The sequence below is a fragment of the Halichoerus grypus genome, chromosome 7, assembly GCF_964656455.1.
Source record: "Halichoerus grypus chromosome 7, mHalGry1.hap1.1, whole genome shotgun sequence".
In the NCBI taxonomy this organism is placed as follows: Eukaryota; Metazoa; Chordata; class Mammalia; order Carnivora; family Phocidae; genus Halichoerus; species Halichoerus grypus.
The window spans coordinates 123195837-123220220 of NC_135718.1; the positions used below are offsets into that span (position 1 = coordinate 123195837).

Here is a 24384-nt window from a genome sequence, read left to right on the forward strand (position 1 = left end):
ACCTCACATGCCACACACACCTCGTTACACCACACATCATACACTCACACACTAACATGTCACACATGACACATTCCCGTGCCCTTCCTCACACTGTCCCACATGGCACGTACTTCACACATAGTCACACATCACAGTCATCTATCACTCATCACTCACACGCTGCACACCCACATTTACACACTCACAACCACTCACACACTACACATTCACACACACACACTCTCATGCCCACTGTCACACACACGTGTCACATTCACTCATTTATTCTCTCTCTCTCCAAGCCAGTCCCAGGCCTTGAGCCCAGCAAATGGCAGAGCCCCAGAGTGGGACAGCTGTGGAGAATTGGGAAGAGCCCTCCAAGTAGGGAAGGGTGGCAGCTGACCAGAACCAAGACCTCTGGTGGTCACTCACTCTAACCACAGGCCTCAGGCCTGTCCTCTGCCACCTTGGCCCAGTTCGCGGTTGGAGGAAATCAGAACCACAGCAGTTCGGTGCTGGTGGAAACCCAGGCAGGGGAGGGCAGGGCAGGCTGCCTGCCCACACACATTTCCTCTGCACCTGCTCTGGGCCTCACATGCGACTTCCACTGCGGATGTTGTCTTTTTGTGTTTTGGAGAGCATGTGACAAACCTGGTGTGTGGGGGCCAGTGGGGAGCAGTGTGCGCAGGATCACTGACAAGCCTTCCCAGAAAGGGGGTGGAAATAGCCTCAGGCCTCCGTGGGCTCAAGAGGCTGCAGCGCCTGGAGGTGGGGATGCTGGGAAGCCACCTAAAATGTAACCATCAGGAATGAAGCCCTGGGGATCCCCTCCTAAGGAACAGCCCCAGGCATCTCCACAACAAAATGCCCTTCAACCACCTCTATGACCATGGCTTCTGCCGGGCCTCATGAAAGCCCTGTGACATACGCAGGGCAGGAACCATTCCTATTTATCAATGAGAAAACTGAGGCCCTAGGCAAGCACCAAACCAGGACCAGAACCCACATCTTTTGACTGGATCCCAAAGCTCTTTCTGTGATACCTCGTGACTGAGGGCCTCAGCATTTCTCTATCCTCCATCAGGTACTGGACCTCCCCTCATGGTCCCTTGGGGGCTTGAAGGCTAGCTCTGCCAGGATGTGTGACTTAGGCACTGTCACATCATCTTCTGGCATGCACCTGTGGTCACTGGGTGGTGGCCTGGGCCCCCGCCAGAAGGCAACACCTTTAGGAGCATAGCTGGGGGATATGAGGGGTGGTGGATATAAGGTGCTGGGTAAACTGGGGTTAATTAAGATTCCAGGAACAATAACCTGCAGGAGGGAATGCCAGGCTCATCTAGTCTCACCTTCATTTTCTAGATAAAGAGAGCTAGGCTTAGAGAAAGGGAGTGAATTTCTCAAAACCTATGGTTAGTAGTCCCACATAGTAGGTGCTCAAAATTATTTGCCAAATAAATTCAAGGGCTACAACCAGCATCTTCTGACTTCAGGCCTAAGCTTCTATCCATACGGTTTTCCCCAGATGGAGAAAATTGGTGATAAGTCTCTTTTGTCCTGAAGGCAGGGATAAAGCAAGTGACTCTGGCTCGGAAGTTAATGAACATACATAAAGCATGGAGGACCCTCCAAGAAAAAGTGCTCAAGGCAAAGAAATATCATGCCTGAGAGTTTCTAATAGTTTTTAGGAGCTGCCTAGAAGCCCTTTGAACCCTGGTGACCCACTCGTACTCAAATAACATGTTTTCTTAATTCCTAACTTCCGCTGTGGTTTGCTGGTATTTTCTTTTTTAGTCTAAGACTAGTTAGCAAACAAGACAAGATGTCATTTCCTCATTTTCAAGCCTTGCTCTTCGTGGGGCCAGAAATCTCTTTCAAGCTCCAGATTGTAAAGGTTTCCTGGGTGAGCAGTGGGTCTCTCTGCTCCCGTCTCCAGGGGCTCGTGGATGGGACCTTGCTCTGAAAGGAACCATGGACCTCTGGCTTTGGTCACTTTGCTTCCTGCCAGGTAAGTGCCATAGGAAAACACCCCACACATCTTATGAGGTTCGAATTGGCCACAGGTAGGGGAGTTGCGGACCATCTCTAGCTCTGCTGTTCCTGGACGGATTTAGTTGCAGACCAGTACCTAGGGCAGGATAAGGATGGAGACCATGTGAAGTTTGGGACGCCCTCCCACTCTCTGCTAGTGCCCCTCTCCCCACTCCAGACACATCTCCTGTGGGGGGCTCAGGTGTTGACTCATGAGGGCTGAAGGTGTCACCTCTCCTAGACATATTAGCCTGATAATGGGGGATCTTAAAGCAAGTGCCTCCAAATTCCTTTCTTCCTACCTCTACATTCTCTTTCTTTGGGTCTCTTTCACTGCTGATTTTCAACTTCAATTTTAAATGAAGACTCCCTCATCCATTCAGTAACCCTAATCCATTTCCCAAGTTCCATATCTCAATTTACAGCTATCTTCTGGGAACCCCCACTTCAGTATCCCACCAAGATCTGAAATGCAACATGCCTAATACCTTACTTCAATTTCCTCATTGGTCCCCATCAAATCAGGTACTCCATCCATCTTAACTATCTCTGATACCAGCTGCAGAATGCAGAATGGTTTTTGTTTTTTTTTTACCACCTCTTCCCATTTATCCCCATCCAGACTTTGACCCAATCAATGGCCAATTCTTGTAGTTTCTGGATTAGTATTACCAGAATGAACAACAGTGGCAGTCTCTACTAGAGAGGTTAACAGAGGGAATGGAAAGGAAGAGAACACATAGTCATCCCATAACTATCTTTCCCACTTCCTCCAACCTGACCCACCTGCAGCTCCAGATTACTCTTTCTAATGCTTGACTCTAACCATAGGATCACCCTTCCCAGCAAACTTCAAAGGCTCCCACTGCCTACAAACTCGTCCCTTGTGCTCCCCTTTTATTCTCTGAGCTTACCACACTCCCCTGAACTTCCCTAACCTCCAGCCAAAGAGGACTCCTCCTTGAACATGTGCTACACCTTTTTGCCACCATGTTCTTCCTCATGCCATTCCTTCTGCTAGGATCATCCTTCCTCTCACCTCCACCTTTTATCCTTCAAAGTCCACCTCGGCCTCCAGCTCCTTCTTATAACAGTTTCCAGAGCCCATCTTCTGCATCCCCATAGCTGACCTCATTCTGCTTTATATTGTGACTTGGCATATATTCCCTTCATTTTGTTGATTAAATGATAAGCTCCTTGAGGGTCAAAATTATTTTTTTATTCATATTTGCTTTCCTCCTGATAGCCTGAATATGGAAGAAAGTCAAATATTTTTTGAGTTGAAGATTAAAAAGTCGTAAAAGTCCAAGGAAATGCAGCTTTAATGAAATGTCAGACTCTGTAAGAGGTAAATGAAATGTCAGACTCTGTGAGAGGTAGTAGGACTTATGTGAACACAGTGGATGGGTAACTAAACTTAGGCCTGAGAGGAGAGACGGGTTGGGTGGTGGTAGAAGATCTCTAGGAGTGAAGGGTACTTAAATTGTACCGCTAAAGTCTGCCCTGAGCAATACCACCATTCTAGCTGGGCCAGAGGAATCCCTGCTCTGGGTCCCATCCTTCTCCATTTGTGACCTTCCCCACAGGGTGAGGAGTTCATAGACCCAAGGAGATTGTCCACCTCAAGCCCCCACACAAGTCCCCTCTTCTAGACCTCAAGTTCCCTGTCCAAATGACTCTGGGCCCACTTTTAATGACTGTGTGAACCTCTATCCTGGGTCTTGTATCCTAGTATTCTAATTCTATAAAAGAGTGGCCACAGGTGACCGTTCGGAATGATATGAGTGGAGCTAATACGTAGAAGCTGGGTTATCTGTCATGGACATACCAGGACCCTTGTGGTATGGGCAGGAGACAGGGATGAGAAAAGAAGGGAGATGGGACAGAGGCTAGGGATGTGGGGAACATTCTTTCCACATAGAAATGATTTAGAGTGGATATCTAAGGAGTATGTGAATTTGCCAAGACAGTTCATTAGTTTGATTTATAACTTTAAAATACTTAGACATATGATATTTGGGCCTTTATTTGTATTTCTGCTTCGGGTTGTACAAATGTTGGGGTGGTCCTGGTTCCCAGGAACCAGTACATGGGGCCCCAGCCATAGACCACATTGCCTGGAGCCCTAGATGAGGTTCCATAATAAAGCAAGGCAGTATTACATGGTATAGGCTTTCAAATCTTTTTTTACCTTGACCCCAAAAATAATAATACATACACTTGATGTTGTGACCCAGTCCATGCATGCGCGTGTACGCGCACGCACACACACACACACACACTCTTAAAACTTATTCTTGATTTTTTAATATAATATGGGAAGGAGTTTTGGACTTCAGCAGTTGGATAGATGCTGGTGTAATCTTCTGAAACAGGAAAAGCTTAGAAGGAATAGGTTTTGGAAGAGAAATCAAGAATTCTTTTGTTGTTGTTGTTTGTCTATTTGTTTTGCTATTGTAAGTTTGAAATACATCTTAGACATTCAAGTAGAGTCCAAGTGGAGATATCAGAAAGGCGATTCTAGAGCTCAGAGGTACAGACAAGACTGGAGATAAATGTTCTAGTGAAATCTACATTGAGTTAGCATTACAAGCCATGGGCGTAAATGAGCTAGTGTGGGGAGAGTAAGGGAAGACCAAGAAGAGAACCGGTCCAAGTTCCAAGCCCTGGGGCAGCCCAACATTGCGAGTTGGATAGAGAAGGAGAAGAAAGTAAGGAAATTGAAAAGGAGCAGTCATTGAGAGTGTGGTGTCAGGGAAAGCCATAGGACGTTAGCGTTTCAAGGTGGGAGGGCTCAGTTCCCTCAAATGCTGCCAAGAGGCAAGTAAATGAAGACAAAGACACCAAATGTAAGGAAGATTTGGGGAAAAAAATGAAATTTGGGGAAAAAAGGAAATTTTTGCTGACCTGGACCAACAGTTCTAGTTGAATGTTGGAAACAAAATTCTGACAGGTGTAGGTGGAAGAGGAAGTGGGAGGTGTGGAAGTGGATTCCATGATCATGATGACTTGTTTGAGAAAGAGAACGGAAGAGGGGTGGCAGAGGAAGGGGAGGCAAAAAGTAAACAGAGGGCTTTTTCAACACGGGCAATATCAGAGCAGGTGTGTAAACCACGGCAATGCCAGCAAAGAAGAGACCAATTGCACAGGGAGGAGAACGGGACAGCTGTACCAGAGAAGTTCTAAAGAAGGTGAGCAGGACGGACTCAGGACACAGGAGGAGGGACTGGCTTTTGGGAAGAGAAGGGACTCTCCATTCCTTTTTTTTTTTTAATTATGTTATGTTAGTCACCATAGAGTACATCATTAGTTTTTGATGTAGTGTTCCATGATTCATTATTTGTGTATAACACCCAGTGCTCATTACAACACGTGCCCTCTTTAATACCCATCACCAGGCTAACCCATCCCCCCACCCCTCTCCCCTCCGAAACCCTCAGTTTGTTTCCCAGAGTCCATAGTCTCTCATGGTTCATGTCCCTCTCCGATTCCCCCCCTTCAGTTTTCCCTTCCTTCCCCTAATGTCCTCCGTGCTATTCCTTATGTTCCACATATGGGGACACTCCATTCCTTGTGACAGGACAAAGAGCAGATGGCCAGCCCGGACACACATGTTGGCATATGTGGGGGTGGGAAGTTGAGTTGGACGTTTCTCATCCTTTTTTAAAAATTCACACTCCATCTGACAAACATAAAAATCTCAGGCCAACTTCCTCTTGCAGACATAATTCTGCTGCAACTTGAGTTGACAGGGCTCTCATCACCTGGAAAACCATGGCTACACAAAATCCAAAGTCTGTCTCCAGAGCACAGCCCCAGCCAAGGCCTTGTGGGCATTTACCATGTTTTTCATCATGGAAATTATGTGTTTTTCCCCATGCTCCAAATATATATATTTATATTTATTTATAATTTATATATATAATTTATATCTATTTATATTATATATTTATATCCAATTATATGTTGAGAGTGACTTTTTAAAGCACATATATTCCTGTCCCCACCATCACCACTGAAAAGCAAGTCACCAACTTAGAGATCAATGTCGCTTACTGAGTAGCCTCTCTAAAATACCAATATTAAGCAGGGTGGGTCCTTTAGTCACCTCTTCCACCCCTCCCATTAGTTCCCAGAATCATTTGGAAATATAGCTATATAGTTCAGAATTGCAAAAATTCAAGGACACCTAGGATATTTATTTTAAAATGCAGGTCCACAGGCCCCACCCTAGATAGATGTAACCACCATGACAAAGGGGAAGATCAGGTCATCTGCAGCTGAGTTAGTTCCTCCAAAATGAATCTTATGCACACTGTACATAAGTTCTATTTTTTTTTAAGATTTTATTGACTGATTGATTGATTCATTCATTCATTCATTCATTCATTTATGAGAGAGAAAGAGAGAGAACGAGCAGGGGGTGGGTAGGTGCAGAGGGAGAAGCAGACTCACGGCTGAGCAGGGAGCCCGATGCAGGGCTCAATCCCAGGACCCTGAGATGATGACCCAAGCCAAAGGCAGACGCTTAACCGACTGAGCCACCCAGGCACCCCTGTGCATAAGTTTGAAACCAGGAGATTATGTCTGTCTTTTCTCTCTTTGAGAAATCTGCTTTTCTAAGCTTTGGGTGTGGGTTAGAAGCTACTATGAACTCCAAGGAGAGCTGGGGTCTGGTCATTTCACATCTCACCAACTCGTGGTTCCCTGGGACCAGACAGAGCTCAGTGTATCCAGCAGCTTGTCTTGTGTTTCATCCATTCAGAGTTTGCACAGTAAGGATGCCTTAGTCTGTTCTGGCTGCTTCAATAAAATACCATAGACAGTGTGACTTAAACAATAGACATTCATTTCTCACAGTCCTGGAAACTAGAAGCCCAAGATCAGGGTGCCGGCAAATATTGCCCTTGGTCAGGGTCCTCTTCCTGGCTGACAGACAGCCGCCATCTCCTTGGGTGCTCATACGGCCTCTTCTTGTGTCCATGGAGGGAATGAGGACACTGATCCCATTATGAGGGCTCCACTAACCTCATCTAACCCTGATTACTTCCCAAAGGCCCCACCTCCTACTACCATCACATTGAAGGTTAGGGCTTCAAACCATGAATTCTAGTGGGACACAAACATGCAGCCCATAACAGAGGATCTGGGTAAACCACGGCTTTTCCAGAAGCTCATCCCTGAGCAGAGTGAGGTCACTGGAAGTGTCTGAATAGGTGGTGGCCCCCCTCTGCTCTATCTTGCCCCCGCCCACATTGTAGCATCTCGCTCTTGGGAAAGCAGCATTCACTCTCCTTTCTGGCTGGGTTGGTCCAAAAATACATGTTCACTGGCAGGTGCTGGGCCTCACACACAGGTGTGGGATGTCTGGTCACACAGGGTAATTCCCCCACCCCCTTGATCAGGTCTTTCTCTTTTGAATGGGTCAACCTTCCATTGCCATGTTCTAGTCATGAGGCTGCCTCACACACCTCAGTTTCCAACAGCTTGGAAGCAGCATTGGATTACTTGTGTGAGGGTCCCCATGGCAGATATATGGGTCTGGCTGGCCCCCCTGCTTCTCCTTACCATTTAACACCAACTACACTCTTAGATTTGAACATGTTCCTGTAACTTCTTCACTTCCTGCCCCTCTTCCCCACCTCACATCCCAGGGTTGCTTCAACCTCTTCACTGTTATCCACGCTCTCCCCTCTCTCTGGAATGTCCTCCCCAGCTCTCTCTGCTCATCCAGAAACCTCAAGCCCTGCTTCTTTCCTTGACTCTCCTCATTTTACTAAACTCTTTGGAGCTATTCTTAATGTGTGGTCAGTGAATGAATTTCAAGAAATTCGTCAACTCCTCTCTGCACCACGAACATTCCATGTTCTCTCTCCTATCCTGGCCTCTTTGGGGGCTGTACTCACTGCCTGGAAGAGTCTTTCCTCCGGCACCCAAGTCCCCTGGCCCCAATCCAACACACACATTTCACCCTATGCCCCTCTTCCCAGAAATATGTGGACACTTATTGGGACCCACTTAGTTGATATTTAATCTTACTTGGACTTACCCTCTCCTCCAGCTGACTCAACTGCATTAGACCTGTCTTCTCTCAGCCAAAGCATAAGTTTTTGATTTCAGGGACTCATGAACCATGTATTCCTCCATGCTTCACACCCTCTCCCACACACATACAATGTGCACACACCTGTGCACACATGCACGCACACTCACACACACCCTTGGGTTCCATCTGTGTTCCCTACTCCAGTGAAGATGATCATCATTCTCTCAGCTGCCTTCCACGCCCAGTCTTTCAGGTCACAACTGAGACATCCTTTCTTCCAGAAACCCTTCCTCAAACTACACCATCCCTCTGTAACAACATGGATCTGGTGTCTCTGCTCACTGCTTCCAAGGAATGCTGTGTATCTCCATGGTGGGGTTTATTACACTGTGCTGGGGCTATAGTGACTGGCCATTTGTACGGCCCACTAAATGATTCATTCTGTGCATGGAGGGATGCCAGCTACCTTCCTGCCACATGAAAGGCATTCAATAAATGCTTGGGTTTTGTTTTTCTTTTTAATGATTTAACAAATGAAACCGAGGGTGAACAGTCTATTTGGCTGAGTGGATCTGAGCAAAACAAAACTAGACAGAAAACCTCTTGCAGCAAAATCGCACTATGCCTCCCAACACCACACTGAAGTCACTTGGGCACCATGTGCTGTTTGGGGTCACTATGGCATAGCATCTCTCCTTGGCGTGGGGCAGTAGTTTGGCTATATTCTTAGGGGGTTGGTGTCTGGGATCTTATGGGTTTGGGTTTGAATGAGGTTGAAGGTTATGTTAAGGCTTAGGCTGGGAGAGGTCTGGCTGGGAGCCAGCCTCCGGCCAAAGGGACCAGGGCATAGAGTGGGCTGAGGACATACATAGGGTTAGGGATGAGAGCAGGCAGAGGATGAGGCCAGTGCTAGAGAGCAGGAGAGGGCCGAGGCTGAGGGCCAGCTGAGGCTTGGTCTGATGATGGAGATGGGGTTGGAGCTAGGGATGAGTGTGAGGCTGGGCTGGGAAGAGGGCTGGAGTGGGGGATGTGGTTGGGAATGGGGCTTCCTCTATATTAACTCCCTCTCCCTGCAGTGGCTGGGGCTGTGAGGATCCTCCCCAAAGTAAAGGTGGAGGGAATGCTGGGTGGATCCGTTACCATTGAGTGCCCGCTTCCTCAAATGCATATGAGGCTCTATCTGTGCCGGGAAATGGCCGAATCTGGAGGATGTGCCACCGTGGTGTCCAACAAGAACTTTGTCAAGGAAGAATACAAGCACCGCGTCACCCTGAAGCCTTGTCCAGATAAGAATTTGTTCCTAGTAGAGGTGACAGAGCTGGCCAAGAGTGACAGTGGAGCCTATGCCTGTGGGACAGGCATGAACACAGACCGAGGCAAGACCCAACTAGTCACGCTGACTGTCTACAGTGGTAGGTGCCCCAGGCTCAGTGCACCCAGCAAATGTCTCCACCCGGGAAGGCTGGGACAACCACTGAACTATAGCAGTCCTCCAGACTCTCATGCTATTGCCATGTTAGCCAGTCCAAAGATCATTGGGATTTACATAGTTGAAACCTCACAGTCCCCCAAATTTCCTGTCCAAACCATTTGAAAGGAACAAGATTCTGAAACAAGATAAGCAATCTTCTTGTGTTGTACTGATTCCATCCTACCCAAGGCCTGAGGGGAGTGGGGGTTTAAGATTGAGGAGAGGCTCTGAGACAGGCGGAAATTAGAAGCAAAGGGACATAATTGTCCTACATAGTTGTCCCATGAGAAATATCAGGGATAACTCTAAAGGAAAGACAGTCATTTTTCAAGCCACATCTGTAGGCCAAACTTGGTACTTTATAATCGGATCCTTTCCGTATGTCTTCTCCCAAATCCCACCTTTCTCCATTCCTCCACTGACATTCCTAACTCAAATGCAGCACTAATCCCACAGCCTAGAATCCCAGTGGTGGCCAGTGCGAAGGTTGGCTGAGTGAAGGTGAAAGAATGTTTATTTCGGGGAAGTCTCCAGCCCATTTTTTTTTCTGCTCTTCCTGGTGGACCCTGCCCTCATCCCCTGGCTGCCATCCACCCTGGCTGGGTCGTCTTCAACTCCTACTAACATCCCTTCCCCAGGTCTCAGTCTGCTCTTAGAGCCCACCAGTGTATTCCCCTTGCCTCCATAGAGTATGAGCCATTCTGGGAAGAGGAGCCGACGCCCGAGCCTCCACCTTGGTTTCATCGATTTCTACGCATGCCGGTGCCCCCTTGGCTCCAGATGCCTGTGCATGACAGTTCTTTTGAATTCATACATAAAGGTCAGTTCACCAAAGCTAGGGCAGGGCAGGAGGTGGGAGAGATGATGTAGCATTGTGACAGTGGAGGAGGGGGGATGTGTTCAGTTCATCGAATGGTTGGCAGAGCACAGCTGAGTCTCAGATGTGTATTTCCCTGTCTTGGGAGAGGGTACCTCCCTGAGATTAGCATCCTATGTCCTTCAAGCCCATCCTAAAGCCTTGCTGACTTGGCACTAATTGCAGGACTTACACATCACCACCAGGTGGCACCACAAGTAATGAAGTTTGTGCTCCATTCACAAAAAACTTAGCTTTTTTATGAATGACTTGTGGAAACCAAGACTGGGCAGACCTTTTCCAGCCAGAGGTCCTTATGCCTCCTGTTCCCCGTAGGGCTGTCTACATTTGCTGGAATACTGTGATTTTAACAATTCTATTTTGCAATAAAAAAGACTGATGATTATACTTATGGTACCTTTACTTTCCTATATCCTTTTCCTGTTTTAAATGCATTTTGACATGCAGTATTTCCATCACATCCTCACATCTATCTTGTGAGGTAGATACATTAATCGAACAATTGTCACACTAGAGGACTTTGCTGGGTGCCAAGAGGGATAGTGTAACTGAGTGTACCGTATACCCAAGGTTGTGACTGATGGGTGTGGGCTGGAGGAGAATAGACAAGCACAGAAATACAGCATAAAGCAGCGTGGGGATGGAATTACAAACAGGGTTTTCTCCATGCTCAGAGGAGGGCAAGCTCTTCTGCCCGGGGAATCAGAGAAGGCTTCCTGGAGGAAATGGCATTTTGAAGCAAATATATATAGAATTCATTAGGTGTAGAGGACATGCTAAGAAAGCATTTCAGGCCATGAGGACTGCAAGTACAGAGTCTAGGTAAAGGGAAAGAGTGTGTTCAGGGAAGAGAGGGTGACCCAATCCTGCTAGAGACTAGAGTGTATAGAAAAAGTCACTTTTTTCTGCTATCTCCTGCAGTTACCACATCAGCTGAAAGGACAGAGGCCCCTCCAGAAATCCACTCCTCCTCCACCACCCCAACCTCTCACCACCTTCAAGTTTCCAGGGCATCTTCAGCAGCAGCTGCCAAGCCCCCAACCTTCCTGCCATCCACCACAGCCTCAAAGACCTCAGCTCCGGAGAGGCTGCTTAGACCCCAGACAGCCAGCTACAACTACCACACCAGGCTTCACAGGCAGAGGTAAGGGGTCTCCAGCATCCAGGATGGGCTAGAGGTCAGGCAAAGTAGCCTAAAGTTAGGAGATCCACTGAAGTCTTCCCGCAACATTTGCCAGCAGAGACCCTTCTTGTCTCTAGGCCACTGTGTACTCTACTACCTATGAGTGTAGCACGTTAGCTCATTAGTCCAATGACAAGAATACACTTGGCAATGTCCCAGAGGAGATCCTGTAGAAATGAGACCCAAATCTTTAAGTCACTCAGCATTCACTCAGATCTGCTTTGATGGGGAACTAAATAAGAATAAAACTAACGATGAAACACTTAACTATTCAAATTAGTTTCACCTGTTTTCTTTTGCTTTTTCAGTGTGGCTACTAGGAAATTTAAAATTACATGTGTAACATTGTATTTTTACTGGACAGCACTGCTCTAAAGGGTGGGGGACACCCAGAAAAGTGCTGCAGTGGACCACTAGGGGATTAGAGCAGACTTCCAAAGAAAATCTATAAGAATTGGAATTAATTTTGCCTAAGCAAAGACAAGCATGTTGATGAAGAAAGGGACCTCCAACATCATTTGGGTTTTACAGATGAGGAACTGAGGTCATGAGAACTATGTGTTTTCAAATAGAACCAGGACTCCTGATTCCTAGTTCAGTAGACTACACCAGCCTTCCAGTGGAGAAGAATTCAAGTCAATTCAACCAACATTTTCTTTTTCTTTTTTTTTTTAAGATTTTATTTATTTATTTGACAGAGAGAGAGATAGCGAGAGCAGTACCACAAGCAGGGGGAGTGGGAGAGGGAGAAGCAGGCTTCCCACAGAGCAGGGAGCCCGATGCGGGGCTTGATCCCAGGACCCTGGGATCATGACCTGAGCTGAAGGCAGATGCTTAAGGACTGAGCCACCCAGGCGCCCCTCTTTTTCTTTTAAAAGATTTATTTATTTGAGAGAGAGCTCAAACGGGAGGGGCAGAGAGAGGGAGAAATAATCTCAAGCAGACTCCATGCTGAGCACTGAGCCTTCTGGGGGCTCACTCTCACAACCCTGAGATCATGACCCAAGCTGAAACCAAGAGTCAGAAGTTTAACTGACTGTGCCACCCAGGTGTCCCTCAACCAACATTTTCTCAGTTTCCATTACCTGCCAGGCAGGCATTGTGCTCTGTCCCGAAAAATTAAGAAAGATGAAAACATGCAATATCCAAGTCTTCTCTTACTAATGCAAGTCTGACTGTGATAAGGGTTGTAACCTGTATAAACACAAGAACTGAGGACAGTGAGAAAAAATTGATTCTAGTTTGCCATGATTGCAGAAGAAAAGAGAACTGATGTACTGACCCTTTAAGGAAAGTAAAATTTTAATCTCTAGAGAAAATGGAGGGAAGACCTTCTAAGCAGAGGGCACCTCATGAGAGAAACATCTTTTCCATAGTTACAAGAAACTGAACTTGTTTCATATTTGCACTCATCTTGTAGAGAAGCTGAGATGCAGTCAGAAGGGGAACTGACATTTACTGATTGCTTCTTGGACCAGGTGCTTTCACTTCTTTATACCTACAATTTTATTTCATCCTTGAACAGTTCTGTGAAATAGGCTTTACTATACTCATTTCCTCAGGAAAAAGGCTCAGCGAGGTTCAGAGACTGATTCAAGATCACACAGCCAGTAGAAAGCTGAATCTGAATTTGAATCCAGATTTCATTATTCCATAGACAAGGCTCTTTGGGGACGGAGGGCGGGGGATTTTGTTAACAAAGGGACAAACCTCTGCCATCTCCAAAAAAGTTGGCTACTCAGGAGTGCTGCCTTAAACCTCCCTCCCTCACAGACCTCTTCCTTCCCTCTCCCTCTCCTTCCTTCCTCAGAGCCTTTCACCAGGACCCCGTGCCTGGGTTGGAAGACCAAGGATTTCACATCCTGGTGCCCACCACCCTGGCCCTCATCCTGCTGGCACTGCTGGGACTGTTGATGAAAAGGGTCATTCAAAGGAGGAAAGGTGAGCGGCTGGGGGGCTCAGTTAGGGAGAGGTGAGCATTCAGACTCCGCTGGAACCTCCCTCCTCCCACCCCCCAAGGGAAACTCTGGAGCTTCAGATAAGCAGCCTGGGGCATGAGAACCGTGGGAGGGGGTCAACGGTCTGGAAATGGGGACGAGGAGGGCGGCCCTTCGGTCTTCCAGTGTTGGGCAAGGCTGTGCTTCATACATTCGGAGCACCTCCACTGCAGCCCTGGCCAAGCCCCCGAGGAGGGAGACAGCCTGTAGTTTCCCTACAGGGACCCGAGGGCGGGGTCGGTGGCCACAGGCCCCTGACGCCTTTCTCCTCTTTCCCCGCGGCTTTGCCGGGCAGCCCTCGAGAGGCGGGTCCGCCGAGTGGCCGTGAGGATGCGTGCCCTGGAGGCGTCCCAGCGCCCTCCGCTGCATCGGCCCCGCACGTCCCAGCCGCCGCGCTCCCAGAACATCTACAGCGCCTGCCCGCGGCGCGATCCGGCGGCGGACGCGGAGGGTGAGCCGGCAGGGGGCACGCCAGGGACGGCGGGCGGGGCGGGGACAGCCGGAGGGGCGGGGCGGGGCGGGGCGGGGCGGGGCCGAGAGGGACCGTGGGCGCGCTGCAGCCGCAGAAACTGCGCGGACGCCGAGGCAGCGCACGAGCCCTCCGCCTCCAGGAACGCCCCGCGCCTCGGCGCCCGCTCCGCCTCCTTAGGGCTTCCGGCGTGTCGGGGTGGGCCGGGGGCGGGTCGGGGGCGGACCGGACCGCGGCCACGCCCTCACCCCATCTCCGTGTCTCCTTAGGTGACGGGGAGGTACCTCTCCCAGGCCCGCGAGCGTCGGCGCCCCCTGTCGCTCTGCAGGTAGGCTCCGCCCCGCCCCTGATTGGCAGCCGCGGCCCGAAGGGCGGCCCTACACCTGGGCTTGGCCCGGGGGTGGGTGCGTGGGTGGCGGAGTTCCTGGAGCTGCCGGTTAGCGGGAGGGCACGGCTTTCCCGGCAGCTCCTGGGCCCCGAGTCTGGGAAGACGTTGTGTCAGTTTCCTCCTCTGAGGGTGTCGGTGGACTGAGTGCCCAACAATTGTGGTAGACTTCGTTACCTGGCTTCCCTAGCCAAGCATTACTGTGGGATAAATGGGCACTCGGTAGAGGCGATGGATGGCAACTCTACCACACGGAAGGACTTTCATGTGAAAGAGCTGCGATTTCCAGGAGGTCTTAAGGGATTGGAATCTACCCAGTTTTACCTTGATATGAGGGAGAACTTTCTAGTAAACTCTGTAGGATGAGAGGAGGTACTTTGCCCAACGCTGGAGGTAGTAAGCCTGGCCTAGAGGATGACTTGGCAGACAGATGTGAAGCTATAGATAGGATTCAACCCTTGGGTGAGGAGGATTCCTCTGGAAATCTATGAATGGACATAGGGAGCTCCTGTGTCTATGGATGGCCATTGGCAGATGGGTAAAAAGTATTTAAACTGTCCATTCATTTTTGTTTATCCAAATTAAGAAAAGAAACTATTTTATTCTCTAAAGTAGCTCACAGTAGTTAAAAACTACTACTACTATTGCCTCAGGAACCAGGAAAAAACTAAGTGTGGTGAATGTTCTTGTTTTAATTAGGGTGTAGACGAAGCTAATGCAACAGACCCTAAACCACAGGGCTCACAAGATGGAAGGCTATTTTCCTCCCAAGTTAAAGCAGGGGGCCAGGAAGAGGTGGCCAAAGCCACCAGGTCATCCAGGGACTCAAACACCTTCTGTCTTGTTGCTCCACTATCCTCTGGAGTCTCGCCTGGTCCACCGTCGATGCTCAGTCACCAGCACTATGTCTCCATTCCAGCCCCTAAGAGAAAGTGAAAGGTGCTTCTTTAAGACCATGACCCTGAGGTTTCACACATCCCTTCCAGTCACATCCCATTGGCCATAACTTAGTCATGTAACCACACCTATCTTCAAGGGAGACTGAGAAATGGAGTCCCTAACTGGGCGATTGTGTGCCTTGCTAAAAAGGGACAGTGATACCCAGTAACAAGTAACAGCTCTGCCACAGTCGCCTCCAGCTTCCTGACCTTGCCCTCACGCACCCCTGCTAGAGAAGGTTCACAGTGGCTTAGGTATGGTCCAGCAGCACCATCTACCTTTCCACCAGCCCTTTGCTCTTGAACTTCCCTGCTACCACACACACCCTCACCTGAGCCTGTCCCTTGCTCAAATCTTACTCTTCCTCCCTGCTTGAAACTCTCATTCCCACTATTAGGGACAAAAATCTTGACTGAACCAGTCCACCACAAGGTGTGTATGGTTAATAGCTCAATATGTTAGCTTTCATAGGGAGCATCTTGATTTTTCAAGCAGAATAAATTACTCTTAGCTGATGAACTGTAACAAGCAGTAGGAGATACATTTTTGAAACAAATTGCAGCTTATTCCCTCTCTGGTAAAGTTCACGAAGTAATAGTTCCTTTCCATGAGTGAGCCTTCCTGAGTGCCTACTATGTTCATGGGGTTGGACTTGTAGTTCTTGGCACTTGTATTTCAATAGGTGACTCTCCCTACTGAAGCCTTCTTGGGTGGATGTTATACTAATTGTGCAGTGTTGGAATCATGGCATAGCCCTGTCCTCCCAAGAACTGACCCATCCTGAAGGCAGGTGATCCTGAAGTTTCTTTCCGGGGAAGAGGAGCACCACTGTGCCCAAGTGGCCTCCTGCCTTCCTCCTCTTGCCTACCCCTTCCTGAAATGTACTGTTATGCCACATCATAGCCTCTCTGCGTCCTTACAGAGGTGCACGGGATGACTCACCCTGCTTCTGAATAACTCCCTAAAAAGATGCATATTTATTCCACAAGTCATACCATCTAATCCCAGAGGGGAAACTCCTCTGGCAGCTGAGTCCCCTTCAGACCCATGCTTAGCCACGTAACTTTAGCCTGAGCCCCATTTAAGGCATTTCCTGCCCACGTTAGATCGAAGTGGTTTCCAGTTGTCTGCGGTGAGACGCCACCCTGAAACTGCCCAAGGCTGAGCCACTTATGTGTCTTTGCCTTCTAGAAATTGGCAACCATGCACATACCCTCTATTGCCCACTGTGGAAATCTATTTGGAGAGATACTAAAATCACCCTTCCCAGATCCAGTGATGCTTCTTTGGTTGTTCGCAGGTGTCTGAAGCTCTCTGGCTCCATGCCCCATCTCTGAAGACCAGCTGTGAATATGTGAGTCTCTACCACAAGCCTGCTGCCAAAGTGGAGGACACTGATTCAGATGACTATGTCAATATTCCCTGCCTGACTCACCTATCCAGCTGTCCCCCGGGGCCCAGACCTTGGTGCCAATGAGTCCTGTCTAGCTGCTGGTTTCCAATACTTGCTCTGTTTTCAGAGTCCTCATTACCTCTCATGCCAACCTCAAGTCTCATTCCTGTCTCCTGAGAATAGCTCAGTAACCCCTTGCAGCTCTTCTTGCACACCTCTACAGCCCCCTGTGGTTTTCAAGTGGGCTCTGGGCATGCAGAGCATTTGTCCCAGCGCCACCTGCTTCTTCTCCAAGCCATGAGATTTGCAGAGTGTCTGATCACAGGGTCCTCGCTGCTCTGGCTCTAGACTCATGGCATCAGGCTGGAGCATAGACATAGGTGTTGCTTCGGGAGACTTTCTCAGGCATGGGCGTCACACCAATAGAAGGCCCCTGGACCTTCTAGCGAAGATATGAAATGCCCCTGGCAACATCTTTGCCCTGATCTTGAGGCTGGCTCTCACTAGTGCGCTTCTATTCATCTTGAGTCCTATGGTAAGGACATTTTTTTTATATGATGAAAGGTTGTAAATTTTCAGAACCATGCTTGTTAGTGTTAGTGATTATATGTATATATTCCTAAATCCTCTATACAGTCTCCCTCCCTTGATGTACATAAGTACATTGACCCCAGTGTCTCCCCTCTTTTAAAAATAGGATAGCTTGTATCATCTCTTTATCTTCCTTCCATGGCTTAGCACTGATATTTGTGCACTTAATGTTGGTCTGTTTTGACCATCCCAAACCGTTACATCTGCCTGCGTTCAGAAATGCCCCCTCATCTCTGCCAGGTAACTTCTGGCAATGTAGGGGAGGAAAGTGGCTTCTTGGAGGGCCAGGTGTTCTGCAATAGCACTTATGTCATGAAAGGAGAGATATCCCCCCTCCTACATACACCTGCTCTTAAATTTTCTGGGCAAGGGCATAGGCAGATGTTACATCTTTGGACTGAAGTCAACTACAAAGTTCAGCCGTAGCTTGAGACTAAAGAACACCCAGTCTTGCTATTCAGAAGAAGACCTTTCCTGGATGCATAACTCAGCCTTACTGGGCACTTGCCCACACTTAGGAAGAAGAGGCTGCCAGAATTGATTTCCCTGCTTCTTATTAGCAGGGAGTGTCATTGAAGATTGGACAGTAGTATGATGACACCATTAGCAGAGTCAGCTTGACAATGGCACCCTCTCCAGTGGCAGATAAGAATGAGTAGTATAAGAAAGGAGGGCCCCCAAGGAGAAGGGATGGTAAGAATAGGATGGGGAGAAATGAAATGTGTAGTGAGCCTGCTTTATGCTGGGCACTTAGCCTTCATCGTATCTTCTATCATTTACATTCCAAACTGATGCCGTCGCCTCCACCCCAATGCTGTGTTCCTGCAGATCTCATGGCAATATGGTTTCTATGCCCTGAAGTGCAACTTCATATCCCAACACCCCTCATTGTTCCTCAATCATTCAAAGACAGACAAAAAATCCAGTTTATTAAGCATTTACTGAGCACTCATCCACTGCCCCACATCAGATGTCAAGCATTGTGGAGGATAAAAAAGAAGCATGGGGCACTGTCCCTGCTGCCTACACAGAACTTACAGTCTGACAAATAAATATGGCATCAGTTAAAACACTGACAGGAATTAAATAGAGTTGTAATAAATACAGAAATCTACTTTGTAGATTATTCACAGCATCCAAGAGAACCTTCCACGACTGTCTTTGGGGCCACTTAAAGAATGAAGTCTTTGAGGATAAGCCTGGCCAAGAATGAAATCCATCGTCAAGGGTGTGAAGTGCCCAGAGAACATCACAGGAAGGGATACGGCACATTTGAAATGACATGGAAAACAAGAAGTGTATCCTGGTCTCTGCATTCAGAACTGGTAGAACTTCTCCATCCAGGTCAAGAGAATGTCCACTTCTCCAAAGGCTTTGGTTTGGGCTGCTTGTATGTCCAACTAAAGAGAGAGGAGAGTTGAAGATCTACCATATTAGCCACAAGAATAGGTTTCCTTCCCACCCACGGCTCCTGGAGCTGGCTGTCCCCGCTCTGGGATGGCCTCTGATGAGCGCACCCACCCATCACTTGTTCCTTTGCAGGGTTGGGGGAGGCAGTGAGGACCAATGGACCAGTGAGTAGCAGTGGGTAAGGAGCAAGGGAAAAGCATCTGGAGTTCCTGATAACAAGAACTATAGAGCCCCAGTGCAGGGTGGATTTTGCCACCTCCTGAGTCTACTGTGCAGATGAAGAATCCGAGATCCATTTGGCCCCTTTCCTCTGTATATGATTACTCTTCACCATTTATTTTTAGGATGATATATCTGTTCCTCAAAAAAGTGATCAAAATCATATATTTTTTGTAGGGGGTCTGCGGATTAAATTTGGATTTTCTTTGCTGTCTTTATTTGGGAGACGGTAATATATTTTCCCATACTTTTTTCCTCACAAACTAGACCATTTGAGCATTATGGAAAATACTGTGGATAGGTTGCTTGTGTTTGGGGTAGGGGGCGCACCTCAGACTCCAATTGCCCAGCTCAAATATTCATAAAACTTTCACAGGGTAAGTCCTTAATAATGAAATCATCTTGTAGGGAAATAGAAAAGCGTTTTAATATGAAAACTGGCACAAAGATGGACCATGTAGTTTGTGGAGCTCGTGCAAAGTGGATGATAATTGATGCAAATATCCCTGTGCTTGTGCAAAGTTAGGTGGCTTCGGGGCACGCCTGGTGGGGTCACCTGCCGTGCGTTCTGCATGAGGTCTCCGAGGCACCCTCGTGTGATGGTTCAGGCTAGTCTACTGGTGGGTAGGCGAGCTCTCGAATCCTGGCCTTGATTACCTGCTGAAATGCTCTCTGGAACAGCAGAAACCGCTGGCGCGCACTCTCACTGATGGAAAACATCTCCTTTTCCTGCTGGATAATAGAAAAAAAATTGTGCCGAGTGTTGTGTAGCAGCAGAGGCAAGCCCCCTCCACTCCCTCCTAGTGATGCCAGAGGGGTTCCCCCAGGCCAGCTCTGAATCCCACATTCTCAAGGTAGCCACTGCTGAACTCCCACTGGCTGTGGGGGCTGACTCCTTTCATTTTCACAGCAATCTGGCCACGTAGGGGTGATTATCTACATTTTATAGGTAAGAAAAATGAAGCTCAGAGAGGTTGACTGCTTTGCAGAGGGTTATCCAGCTGGTTAGAAAAAGACCTGAACTTGAATCCAGAACTACAAGGTCCAGATTCCAGAGCCTGTGCTCTTTCCCATGACAGCATCGAATCCCTGTCATGAATAAAAGCCAGGACTGGAGAAGGAGAGGGAAGATGTCTTCTCAAAACATGTCATTTCCCGTGGGCCCCGGTCACAGCGTTGTTCGACTCACACTGGGTTGTAGTTTTGACGCGATGACAAAAAAGTTGTTGGCCAGAGTAGAGAATGACTTCCGGATCCTGGAGTCAGCTGCCTTATCCAGAGAGTTTTTGAAAACAGTATTCAGGTAGAACTTCAGCAGGGCACGGATGAGGTAACAGCTCTCGGTGTCCTGGGGAGGATCTGGGTTACCTCAGAGCTGAGCCCTCTGCCCACCCTGACTCGGCATGAACAACCCACATGCCACATGAGGCAAGATAAGCACATAGAGAAAGAGATCTTCTAGGAGATGCTGATAAACATTAGATCTGAAGGAGCCTTCAGGGGCATGCAGAGCGGCACCTTTGGTTGACTGGAGGAACCGCAGACCCAGAGAGGATAGACACAGAGCCAGTCAGTGGCAGACACAGACCTAGGTCCCAGGAGTCCTGATTCCCCATCTGTTTAATGTTCTTTCCTCTACACCACATGGCCTCTCTAATAGCTGTGTGTGTGTGTGTGTGTGTGTGTGTGTGTGTGTGTGTGTGTGTGTGGCGGGGGTGGGTGATGGACCCTGGAAAGCACCCGACACTTGGTGGTCCAGAGTTGAGAGTCCAGGGAAAGAACTGGAAAGAGAAATGAGAAAAGGAAACTACACTCTGGAACACAGGGATTGCGCTCGAGCTCCCTTGAGCACCAGAGTGAAGTTCAGTGCCTTGCAGGGATCAGGGCTCAGTACATGTGCTGTCTGACTGCCTAGCTGGGTAAGGGGACAACAGTAATGGGTGAGAAAGAGGGATGCGAACCAATGAGACCTAAGCAGATGTGGAATCCTGGCAACTCTGGCTAAATGGAGAAAGATGCTTGTGAGCCTCAATCCGCACCACCCTCCATGCCACCACACACACATACCCACGTAACCTGGACACAAGGGTGATGACCCAGACGTTGACTTCTCTGGCTCACTGCCCAGCCCTGTCCTGCGTAGGCTCAGTCTGTGCAGAAGTGGTCTCTATCAGCCTCCCCTAGACCACCCATAGAAGACAAGCCACCAGAGAGAGGCATAGTCCTTCCCAATGTCTGATTACCGAGACGTTCTGCAGAACCTCCTTCCGTAGCAGCCGGACACTGGTGATGTTATCCTTAGCTTGCTTTGGGAATAGAAAGAAAAGATGTGTCCAGCTTGATGGGCAGCACAGAAATCAACCTTACAAATACATGCTGGCCCCCAAATCTATCCAGTCTGAGATCTCAGAGGCCAAAGGAACCAAGGGAGGACCCAGAAAGGTCTGAGCTGAGGTGGCCCCTCAGGTGAGGCTACAAGTTTCCAGCCACAGAAATCACTAAGCTTAACCCCCAGAGGCAGATGGAATTCCAGGAGCTCTCCAAGCCTTGATGGGGGACCCGTTTGATTCCTTTGGTCAGGAGGAAATAAGCCTATTTGGTTTAAGAACGACTAGGGGCAGGGTTTTGCCTCCATATTCTGTGGGGGTTGGTGTGGGGTGGGGGTTGCACCTCTGAGTTGCCTCTTGCCCTTGGAGCTTCCCCTGCAACCAGCCATATCCTCCAATTCTCAGATTGTATTCAAAGCATCTTTGTGAGAAAAGAGCTTTAGAGCTCATTTTCCTACCTCCTCAATGTGCAAACAAGGAAACTGATGGGGGAGGGGTTTTGTGCCTGGTTTCAAGGTCCAGATCACACCTAGATGTCCTGTCCCCAGTGCCTGGTTTCAAGGTCAAGATCACAACTAGATGTCCCGTCCCCTGTCCAGCACTCTCCCCTCCCCCAGGCCACCTCACTAAGCTCCCTCTTTCTGCCCCAAATCTGAATCATTGTTTAAGGAGTGCATTTGCCAGTGTGAGTACTGGACCCGGAGTACATTCAGGACCTGGAGAAATTCTCCATCACATTTCACCAGCTGCCCCCTCCCACCTTGGCATTAGCATTCTTTTTACCATTAGCTAAAGCCTTCGCAGGTGGGAACAGACTAGCAGGAGCCTGGCAAAGCAGTTGGTGAAAACTCCAGTGGGTCTCAAAGCAGTTCCCACGACTTCTTGGTGGAGTCCCATGTCCCCACCCCTTGCACGTAGTTGAAACCCAGATGAATCAGGCCCCCTTCTTTATTCCCGTTAGGCTAATTTATTTTCCTAGAGATTGACCACATCTTTCTGAGCCTCTGTTTCCTCATGTGCAAGAGGGAATGTGCACTTGTGATGCCTCTGATTTCATAAAGTTATCATATAGGAAAATAATTAGCGAGTTGCAAAGGGCTTCATAATCATAAAATAGTCTCCTGCACTCACAGGAAGCCCCACAGCTGGGTCCAGAACACCACTTCACTCACCACAATGTCCTTCATGGCCCGGAAGGCCTCCCACAGTTCCTGGAGAACTACTCCCTCCACTCGGCAGGGTCCGAACTGGAACTCTTGGCCCTGGACCCCTGACACCTGGCTCCAGAGAAGCAGCACCAGACTGAGGCAGAGGAGGGTAGTTGTCTGCCCTGGAAAGCCCATCTGCAGCAAAGGAAGGACCAAGAGGATCCTGCTGGAAGAAAGGGAGGCATCCCACTGAGGAAGGTCTTCTGCCCCGCCAGCAGCATACCCAGAATAATGCTCCTTGGCTCTCCTTGGCTCTCCCTCAGCCACCTTCAGGGACACACAGATGTGAAGTCAGAGACCAGGGTAAGTTCCCAGTTTAGAATATTGCAAACATGTGGCCTTGCTGGGGTGTGCTGGGGTGGGGCTCAGGTCTTTCTGCCCCTCCATCTCATACCCGTTGGTCTCGTGTCTCTCTGAGCTTCCCCACCTTGCTTACCCACGTCCCCCACACCCAAAACCTCCATACTTGCTCCATGACAATTCTCTCCAGCCAACAACTGGCCAGTCAGGATTTAACCAAGAAGGGTGAAGAAATGGGGGGGGGGGGTTAAAGTGCCAAAGAACATGTGTAGAACATCCTCCAAACTTGGGAGTATAGGGACCTTAACTAGGCATTTGCTTGTCTGAGCTCCACCCTTGGGCAGGTCTTTTCTCCTCCCCCAGGAGAAGACCATCCTGACTCCTCATCACGAGGGAGCGCAGGGATTAGTCCTGACCCATTGGGAGGGGCCCAGACAGTACTCTGCCACCTCAACTGACCAACTCACCCCTGACTCGAAGAATTAACTTTTCAGGTAACTGAACAAGAGGGAGGAATCAGATTTCCAGGTGAATCACCTTTAAAACCTCCCACTAAAGCACCAGTGGATGACTGTCTGAAGGGGCCCCAAGCTAGGGGATGGTAACCCATTATCTATTTGTCACACCCATGTGCAGAGAGTTCCTTTTCCCTGCTTTCTTTGCCCTTTGCTTTCCTTCCTTTCTTCCTTCCTTCCTCCCTCCCTCCCTTCCACAAACATTTAAGAACCTGTCTCACTCTGGGCACTGGTCTCACACCTGAAGCCACTCAGTTCCAGCCCTAGCCTGGGCAGGAAGGTGGGAGAAGACCTGTCCCTGGAATGACTGCCAACACACGGGCCAGAGGGTGCAGGATAAGTGCCCAATAGCCTCTGTCATGTAGCTCGGTGCCTCACTGTCTCCCTCAGAGCCTTTTCATTCTGTTCCTTCAAACGCCACAGCCTTTACAGCCTCTCTTGAAAATGCATCTCTGGGCCTCATAATCCTTCCAGCCTTCCTTCCGTCCAGCCCAGATCCTTCTTGGTGTTAAAGTGGAGAACGCAGCTCCTCATCCATCCCTCTGGCTCCAGTTCCCGATGAGGAAGCGGGCCAGTGCTTTGAAGCAAAGTACTCCTGCATCTCCCATCACTCACCTCAGGTCCTGCAAGGGATGCTTGAGGGCTTGCTGTTCAGGGGTGGCTGGCTCCTGTTTATGGAGGGGCAAGTTGGACAGGCACCTTCACCATTCACTGATCAGGGGTGTAACCGTGGGTGCAAGTTCTCCTCCCAGCAATGAAAGCTGTTTCAAAAGTAAAGATGTGCAGGCTAGCAAGGCTTTGTGGAGATCATATATATATGGGGGCTGGGGGGAGGGGCGGAGGGAGGGGGGAGGTGGAGAAAGGGAAATTGGTCATGCTTTCCTAGAGAATTACTTCACTGCCTACTCACCCTTCACTTGAAGACAATGGGGCATTGGTGAGCTGAGGTGAGCTGAGGCCTTGAGCTGAGTTCTGGTTATGCCACCAGCTCTGTGAACAGAGGCAAGTCTCCCAGCTACCCTGAGGCTCAGTTTCTGCATC

The 24384-nt window shown here is 48.9% G+C and overlaps 1 protein-coding gene across 5 annotated transcripts; it reads left to right on the forward strand.

Annotated features, from left to right (window-relative positions):
• Positions 1-1783: 1783 nt before the first annotated feature.
• FCMR (Fc mu receptor) lies at positions 1784-24137 on the forward strand. 5 transcript variants are annotated; one of them, XM_078078223.1, is made up of 10 exons: positions 1787-1990; positions 3260-3361; positions 9136-9471; positions 10219-10350; positions 11329-11551; positions 13401-13531; positions 13883-14038; positions 14326-14384; positions 16681-16734; positions 22454-24137. In XM_078078223.1, the coding sequence occupies exons 2-10, from the start codon at positions 3343-3345 to the stop codon at positions 22592-22594; spliced, it is 1251 nt and encodes a 416-aa protein (XP_077934349.1). In that variant the 5' UTR covers positions 1787-1990; positions 3260-3342; the 3' UTR covers positions 22595-24137. The 5 variants fall into 5 exon arrangements, 4 of the variants coding, with proteins under 4 accessions (XP_077934351.1, XP_077934349.1, XP_077934348.1 ...); XM_078078222.1 differs by lacking the exon at positions 3260-3361 and having other exon boundaries at positions 1788-1990; XM_078078224.1 differs by lacking the exons at positions 3260-3361; positions 22454-24137 and adding an exon at positions 18487-19211 and having other exon boundaries at positions 1790-1990.
• The last annotated feature ends 247 nt before the right edge of the window (positions 24138-24384 follow it).